This window comes from Numida meleagris, chromosome 1 (genome assembly GCF_002078875.1).
Source record: "Numida meleagris isolate 19003 breed g44 Domestic line chromosome 1, NumMel1.0, whole genome shotgun sequence".
NCBI lineage: Eukaryota > Metazoa > Chordata > Aves > Galliformes > Numididae > Numida > Numida meleagris.
In genome coordinates this window covers 119212135-119220847 of record NC_034409.1, presented here as the reverse complement: position 1 = coordinate 119220847, position 8713 = coordinate 119212135, and the positions used below count along the sequence as shown (strand labels likewise).

The following is an 8713-nucleotide window of genomic DNA, read 5'->3' as shown; positions in this document are numbered from 1 at the left end:
GGTTGGACTAGATGATCTTAGAGGTCTTTTCCAACCCATGATTCTATTTTCTGTACAGGGAAGAAAGCATTCACCTTGAAGCAACAGACAATAATTAAATATTCTATCAAATAAATTTTATTTATGCAAAGCTAAGCCAAAAGTGTTATGTAAAAGTGAAAAGCTCTTTTTACATATTAATAAAAGTTTTTTCTTTTTTTCTTTTTTTCTTTACCTCCCCACTTTCTTTGCGGGAAAAGTGAGGACTTAATGATTTACAGGAACCCATTCAGTTTGATTAAAAACAGAGACAGGTATTCAGTCATTCCTATTTTCCCTAGCAAGTAACTGCTGTACAGTATACAATAGCTTAAAGTGCCCAAATAACCATAGGTATCCCACAACAACTTGACTATACAAAACTTTTTGTGGCCAATTAATAATGTTATTGTTTTGATGCAGTACCTTTTTTTTTTTTTAATATATATACAGTAGTCAAATTATATTACTATGTCACATCCAGTATTGCCTCAAGGAAGGAAAGTTACGTTCCTTGACCTTCCAGCTCTGCTGCTGCTATATCTGGTTCTTCATCGTTGTAAATGTTTTCTGCCTAAAGACACAAAATGTTACGTTACAAGTAGTAGACAGTCATTTTTAAGCCAACTACAACACTTACTAAAAACACACACACACACGTACAAAAACACCCACCATGGTAACAAAAAGGCAGCGGAGAGATCACCCCTATCTTGAGGGGAACCTCTCCCTGCCTTTTCTTAAAGAGCAGCCAAACTCAGGAACACGCGCACAGCGGCTACACTTCAGCATCTGCTCTCCCACATTCTTTTGTTTTGGTAGGATAAGTCTCAGACATTGAATGCTCATTCTAAGGAATGTTGTTTTTTTGGGCATATTCCAACTTCAGCCTAAACACACAAATGAAGTAGAAGAACAAGTACTAAAATGGAAAGGCTGACCTCTGACACCAATTTAAGCCTGTTTAACTTTTTCTTCAATTAAAAAATAGGACTTATGTTACCGCAAAGTGATTTCTTCAGTATTTATAGGAGTTTGATCGATTATCGTGTAATGTAAAATAGTATGAACTGACTGAAGAGTTGCTTTCAGTCAGTGAAGATGCAAGCTGTCCTAGAAAGAACAAGCCATTCCAGTTTCACTTACGCTACAAGCTTCAGAGCGACTCACGAGCTGTTTTGACACTCACCATTTGCCATATCTGCATTATGTTGTCCTCTGATACAGAACAGATGACCCAAGGCTCATTAGGATTCCAACTGAAGTCTGAAATTTTGGCAGTGTGTCCTCCATGAATAAACTGTTAAAGAACAGCAACCAAAAAAAAATGAACAAAGAACACAAGCTTCAGTAAGTCATTTTGTCCCTCTTCAAAACCTGAGATCAGCCTAATGAATTTAACTTGTGAGTAACTACAGAAGCAAAAGGTCACTGCTAGAGATTCACAATACAAATGCAAAGAAGGTAAAACAGCACACTCAATTCATCACATACGGACACGGAAGCAATTCCTAAGACAGCTCTGAAAACAACAGTCTGTATTTACTAATAGCAATAACCAAGGGACATCCTTCAAACCGTGCTCCTTCACACCAGGTTGGGTTACAAAAGCCTGCCATTTTTTATACTCATTTTCTCATCTAATTACATGAGCATATGTAGAGTTTACACAGGAAACTGAGAAAACAAGCTACAAGTATTTTCAGCTTATTTCCTGAGGAAACGAAACAAAACCTAAGCTTCAGACTTTCTGCACCAGTAAGGTTCTGAACCTATGTAAGACCTCTTCAGTCTAAGAGAAGAGAAATAATTGGAGACAGTGGCTTGACATGCTTCCAGTTATAGATGAGTACTGGCAAGCATGCGGCCAAACTCTTAAGTGTGATCAAAAATGAAGACGTGTAAATCATGTCTAATACAGCTGTAGAACTGAGCAGAGGAAGCCTATTGCAAGTTAAAACCATGGACTGAAAGCTAGGGAAGTGTGAAGTTTTAGGAATTGCTGCACTTTTAGGAGCACAGTCGTAAGGCATCATACTGCCACACAGGCTGCCATGCCAGCAGTCTGAAACCAGGACAAAAGCATACCAAGAGTTCAGGAGGCCCATCTTCTGCATCCTCTGCAGACTGCTCTTCTCCAATTTTACTGTAAGAAAGTAGTTTATACCTTTTATTAACAGGCAAAATTCAAAATTCCAAACCCTGCCAATTTAAGTTACCAGCTCCTAGCCTTTGTTTCAAGAATTTGCCATTGCTTTTGGTTTCCCTCACTGCCAAAAAATTACAAGCTTCAGGTATAAAACATTAATGTGAAGTACACTGAGGCAAAAATCTGTAATTACTAAACACAGCAGAAAATTTTGCCTGTAATAAAATCTTACAGGAAAGTAACATTAGAAATCTTGTGCTGCTTCTCCGGTATAACTTAATGACCAGGTCTGAGCTCAGCAAGAAAGGCTGGAGAAATGCACAAATAAGGCAATTCTGCAGCTGTTTCTTCAGCATATGGCCATAGTTAGTAAGTGAAAAGAATTATTTCTCACCTTAGGTCCCACACATTAAGCCGACGATCGGTACCACTTGAAGCAAGGATTGTTTCGTTATGAGGAGACCAGTGAACCTATGAAAGAAAACAATTTGACTGGAGCACAGCTACTCATTTCTAAGGCATATCTTGAATCACTGTCACCTGACCAGCAGTTCTCAACAACTAGACTCAATAAACTGGTTTATTCCAGCACAACAGACACTCTATAACTCAAACTCTGTGTTTTAAAGTCATACAACTTCTCAAACTGAACAGCCAACGTTATTTCAGTGCAGCAGATTTAAGATATCATGAATTTCATTGCCTGTTACTCGGATACTACTAAAAAGGCTGAGCTCACAATATTAGATACAAACTCAAGTTCTCTTCAAGGCAAGATGTTATAGAGACAACTTCTACCATTACTGAGGGTAGTTGCAGGCTCCCAGTATCTTTTTAACAGTAAGCTGTCATACGTGGAAAGAAACTATGCGGTACTATCTCTTATTAATGGAACCAGAATTCGGTACTTATTTTGACAGATTTATTGATTGTGGTCAGTCACTATACAAAAATCCACATGTTCCTGTGCTCATCTAGTTTTGGTTACAGTTTGCATGACAAGTTACCCACCTGAAAAATTTCATCCTTATGAGACTCAAAAGAATGGAGTTTCAATTTTAAGTTTCGAAGATCCCATAGAGCGACTGTCTGGGAAAAGAAAAAGACGTTCTTACTACAATGGCTTTAGAGTTATCATTTAAGAATAGGTACAAATTTAAGGTAAACACAAATAAGAACCTTGTCAGCCGAACCAGTCGCTAAAATGAACTCGCTGTACGGATTGAAGGACAGACAGTTGACCTCAGCTGTATGAGCATCTACAGAATGACTTGGCTTGGATGTAGTATTAGATCTTGTGTCCCAACTGTTGCAATGAAGGGTTTGGGGGAGGAGGGAGCAGAGAGAACAAAATGGAAGAGAACAAGCATAAGTTTTCATGGAAGACTATTATCAACTACAGAACACACTATGAGACTACTGTATTTCTAAAACTAGTCTGAATCTACAGATTTAATCCCAAATCCTCCCAGGGCTTTTGTCCACCATACATACACAGTTTACATCAGGAACTTTATATACATAATTACAATTTACTTGCACATGATGTGGACGCATTAGATGACATGCAGGTTTCAGAGCTTCTGCAGCATTATTACAACTGATTGTGCTAGAGTGCTACATTAGACTATTTCAGAATTCATGTATTTCTCAACAACATCTCAAGTGCTTTGGATTGGCCCACTGACAGGATACAGCAGCACTATTCATCAAGCGCTACTCTAACTTACATCATAAGCTTCTGATCATCAGCCACAGATCCAAACAGAGACTCATGAAGCAGATGCCATGCCACATCTTCTACTACTGCAGAGTGCCCAGTAAAGATTGCTTTCGCATCAACAGTTTTGCCTTCTTTTGAACCAGCGCTGATATCCCATAAACACACAGTCTGTAAATAAGAATATGTACTATTATAATTATTATATAATCATTGTATAATTATTTTTGCATCCAGGCCTGAGGCCCCCAGCACAAGAAAAATGCAGAACTCTTGGAACAGGTCCAGAGGAGGGCCACCAAGATGATGAGAGGGCTGGAGCACCTCTCCTAGGAAAAAAGATTGAGGGAGCTTGGAGAAGTGAAGTGGGAGACCTCATTGTGGCCTTCCAATACTTGAAGGGAGCGTATAAACAGGAGGGGGAATGACTGTTTACATGGGTGGATAGCGATAGGACAAGGGAGAATGGTTTTAAAATAAGTCAGAGGAGATTTAGGTTGGATATTAGGAGGAAGTTTTTCACACAGAGGGTGGTGATGCACTGGAACAGGTTGCCCAGGGAGGTTGTGGATGCCCCGTCCCTGGAGGGACTCAAGGCCAGGCTGGATGTGGCTCTGGGCGGCCTGGTCTAGTAGTTGGCGACCCTGCCCACGGGAGGGGGGTTGAAACTCGATGATCTTTGAGGTCCTTTTCAACCCAGGCCATTCTATGATTCTATTGTAAGCAATAAGTCAACTGAGTTATTGGTCAGTTTTCTGCAAATTCAAGGCCCAAAGATTGTTTCTAAAGTCACGATAGTAATTTACAAAAACATCCCTATTCCAGCACATTGTGTTTCACTAATAAAGCTCAAAGAAATTTGTTGGCTATTAGTTCAGTTGATCATTGATAGTCTTACTAATCTATGGCCTCGAACCCAAGCCAGTTCAAAGGGTACACCAATTTCTTCCAGCAGTAAGAACATTCTGTTCTTACTTCACCCAGAACATTACAAAGAACTGGTTGCCAATTATAGGCAAAAGTCAACCAACATAACATTCCATAATACAACATTAGAGCTTCCCCACATAGCAATATAAAGCTACACTAATCCTGTCCTTCCCTAATTGTCTATTGCCACTTTTTTTTTTTTTTGGAGAAAAAAAAATGTGCTTTTTACATGATCATCTGATGCACTGAGAAGATGTCCTTTCAAATTTGAGTTCCATGACAAACCATAGCCTTCCTTCTGGTGCCCTCTTAATCTAAGATCTGGATTACACTCTCCACTTGGGTCTGAAAGAGAAGAAATTCCTTTTGTTAATCTTCATCTTGCATATCATCCATGAGAACATCTTTATTACTTAAGAACTTTGTTTCCGTTGCAATAATCATATTTTACACATCAGTTTCATAGTAGAGCGCTGCTTCTGTGGAGACTGACTAACGTTATTAAGCATGACCAGTTAAAGTCACTGATGATCTGTGCCTCCTTATCCAGAGTCCACCACTCAACTTCCCCTTTACAGCTAAATACAAGATTAATCCAGTGACAGAAACATTTTGCTTAGTTTCGAGTAGTCTGACCCACCTGGTTTTGAAGGATGTTTAGTGTAGTCAAATACCAACACATCAGCAGAAGGTGTTTTAGTAGCAATGATACATGGGTTCTGTGGCATGTAACGAGCACGATTCACTTCACCTTCGTGGTTAATTTTAATCTCTGTTTCAATTTTGCCAGTCACAGATCCAAACCCACCAAACTCTGCATTTGAAAGAAAAGGGTCAGTTGATAATCCATTTAGAACAGTTGATATTAAACAGCATTTTGCATTTCTCCCCCACTCCAAGAAACCATGGCAAGCATCTTAAAATAACAATACAATAAAGCCTACGAAAGTTAAGAATCACATGGCAGAATATTAACACTTTAGGTATGCTCAACCCTCTATCACACAAACCCTTTCAGAGCTTTAATCCCTATCTGAGATAGGTATATATCAGCATTTCAACCAGATCTGTTAATTGTAAGGAAAGCTAAGAGGGACTACATGTCATAACATTACTTGAAACCTGTAATGTTGGAAGGACTTCTCTTTTTAGTTGCTACTTATGAAGTGGAATTAGTGTGAACTGCTAAGTATCTGCCAGCTTTTAACAAAGTTAGAGTACCACTAGACAGAATGCTTACTAAAGTTATGTTTTAGCAATAGCATAAGAACGCATGCATTGCCCACCTCCTTTCTCACTGTCATACTGGGAAGTATCAAACTGATCATCATTGGGAATCTGGACTCTTGCAACAACCAGATGGTTCTGTTCATCAGAGGTGTGTGTTCCCAAAACCAGCCAGTGTAGAGCATAATCCTTTCCTTCCGACCTGTTTAGAACAATAAATTGATGCAATAAAATACATGCTCAGGTCTAGAAGTTTGATAGCTAGCAACAATAGATCCAAACTTTTAAAGGAGTGGAGAAAAAAAAACAAAAAGAGAGACTGGTTTAAGAGATCCTTTATTCTATCACAAAACACTTGTGCAATAGAGCAAACTAGACTCTAACATACGCAATCCAGTGATACAACCAGCAAGGCTAGAGTGATAATAAAAGCCAGTGAACACTGCCACTACTGCTTGAATGTGACAATTAAAGTTTGCACAGTAGCTACAGGGTGATACTAATACCTCCTTCCATCTTTAGTCCTCCTAGTAGGTGCACAATATTGATTTTAAAAGCAATCAACACCATGTTCTAAAATACTGAAAAATGGCAACCTTCTCTTATAAGCGTTCACTGTTTACTAATATACTAGAGTTTTCAGAAGCTTGTTTTAAAACTCTGCACAAATCCTACTTAAATCAAATTCCTCTTCTGGCAGCTAAACACAACATTTAGTAATAAGTAAAAGGCTGGAGAGTCAGTGTCATTCATCTCTGAAAGGATAACATTTGAACTGTCAAAAACAAGCAACTTCTGCATTCTATAAAGCAAGAAAACCAACCAAAAACTATTCAGGTTATGAGTCCAGCAAACAGGTGTGTCTGGGGCAATCATAAATCACTGCAGGTATTATTTACTCCACTTCCAAGGCACTGTCACACATGTTGAGGGTGAAAAACAGTGTACACACAATGCACACACACTTACTTGCATAGGGAACAGGTGTCCCATCATGCCAGGTGCCATACAGACTGTCCTTGCCTTAAACGGCTTACAGATTTTGACACTCGATAACTGGAAATACCAGGTTTTAAACTGAACATTAAGTCAATCTGCAAAATACGAGGCAAGCAGAAGTGTTCCTCATAAGGGCACCACACCCTCAAGTCCCCACTCCACTTTCTCCATGCCATGATTAGTTAGTTCACATCTCTCAACATTTTTCCCAAACATTCTAGTATACAGAACTGATTACCTAGGCACCAAGTACAGCTTCATTTACATTAAGGTGGAATTTTTGAGAGGAAAGCAACCACCCTGCAATTACTGCATGAACTCTGCATGTAAGATACTTTAAAAGCTAGCTGTATCCAGCTCACAACAAGAGGGAAGTGGACCTTGTCTGCTATCTTGATGGAGTCCTGAGTGGTTACTCTGACCATTTAGAGTCTCTACTAGCTGATGCACGAACAGAACGCAACCCCAAAATTCTACAATGAATGGACTAGTGAGTGTGCACTTTCAGAGTCAAGTGAAAGTATGGGGAGATCAAGATATCTGAAGCCAACAGTGAGCCAGGGACAAACCAGGGCATTAAGTATCAGTCTTACAAGAACAATATCCCTTTAAGCTCAACCTTGTAACAAAAGAATACAGAGACAGACAAGATAGCTTCCACAGAACAGCAGTTTGTAGCACACATCAAGAAAAACAACATTCAAGAAAATGTTAATGCAGCACATTTCTGATGACAACTCACTATAGAAGACAGTAGGAGCACATGCATTAGAACACACTTCAATACAACGTCAAAGATTTCTCTCCTCACACCTCACAACACTATGGGGTGTTTCTCTTCAGAACTCCTGTATATCTGAAAGGTTTGGAGTGCTGTAAGTGAAACAAACTGTCACACACTTACAAAGGGGAGTTCCAGGATTGTTCAGTCTGAAGGAGGCACAAGGGAGACCTTATTGCTTTCTACAACTCCTGAAAGGAGGTTCTGGTGAGGTGGGGGTCGGCCTCTTCTCCCAGGTAACAGAGATAGGATGAGAGGGAATGGTCTCAAGTTGTGCCAGGGAAGGTCAAGGTTGGATATTAGGGAACATGTCTTCTCAGAAGAAGTGGTGAGGCAGTGGCACAGCTGCCCAGGGAGGTGGTGGAGTCACCGTCCCTGGAGGTGTTGGAGAACTGCGTGGATGTGGCACTGAGGGCCACGGTTAGTGGGCATGGTGTGATGGGATGCTGGCTGGACTAGATGGTCTTAGTGGTCTTTTCCAACCTTAACAATTCTGTGATTCTAAGGCAAGTCACTGCAGCCTCGAGTGCTTTCCCTTTGAGTGGCTTTGCTGATGTGGTTAACCGAGACAGATGGAGCAGAATGAACCAAGACAGACTAGCAGAAGGAGTCACCCACAGCTCACAGCCTACAGCGAGGGACAGGAGCAGCCGAGCCCTCTGCCCCCTGGTACCTTCCAGGACTGCATCACTCCCTCACCTGCTCACATCAGGCAGCCACTGCACGGTGAGGCTGGGCCACTCCAGCGCGTGTGTCATCACCAGGTCGTACAAGAAGGGGGTGTTCTTCTTCCAGATCTTGTACTCCTCGCTGATGACGCGCTCCTCCACAGTGTCCTCCAGCACTGGGGGGAGTCGGGGCCATTGAGAAGGGGGGGCATGCAGCGCCC

At 40.7% G+C, this 8713-nt stretch overlaps 1 protein-coding gene across 1 annotated transcript in view; it reads right to left on the bottom strand.

Moving 5' to 3' along the window:
* RBBP7 (RB binding protein 7, chromatin remodeling factor) overlaps nt 102–8713 on the bottom strand; it is a 9219-nt gene continuing 607 nt past the window's right edge. The window contains exons 2-12 of the mRNA XM_021409673.1: nt 8524–8668; nt 6104–6246; nt 5458–5631; nt 5047–5162; nt 3898–4058; nt 3347–3473; nt 3179–3256; nt 2562–2638; nt 2107–2164; nt 1208–1318; nt 102–592 (exon numbers count right to left, since the gene is read on the bottom strand). Coding sequence (XP_021265348.1) covers nt 524–592; nt 1208–1318; nt 2107–2164; nt 2562–2638; nt 3179–3256; nt 3347–3473; nt 3898–4058; nt 5047–5162; nt 5458–5631; nt 6104–6246; nt 8524–8668 — 1259 coding nt within the window. The 3' untranslated portion in view covers nt 102–523. The remainder of the gene's footprint in view (nt 593–1207; nt 1319–2106; nt 2165–2561; nt 2639–3178; nt 3257–3346; nt 3474–3897; nt 4059–5046; nt 5163–5457; nt 5632–6103; nt 6247–8523; nt 8669–8713) is intronic.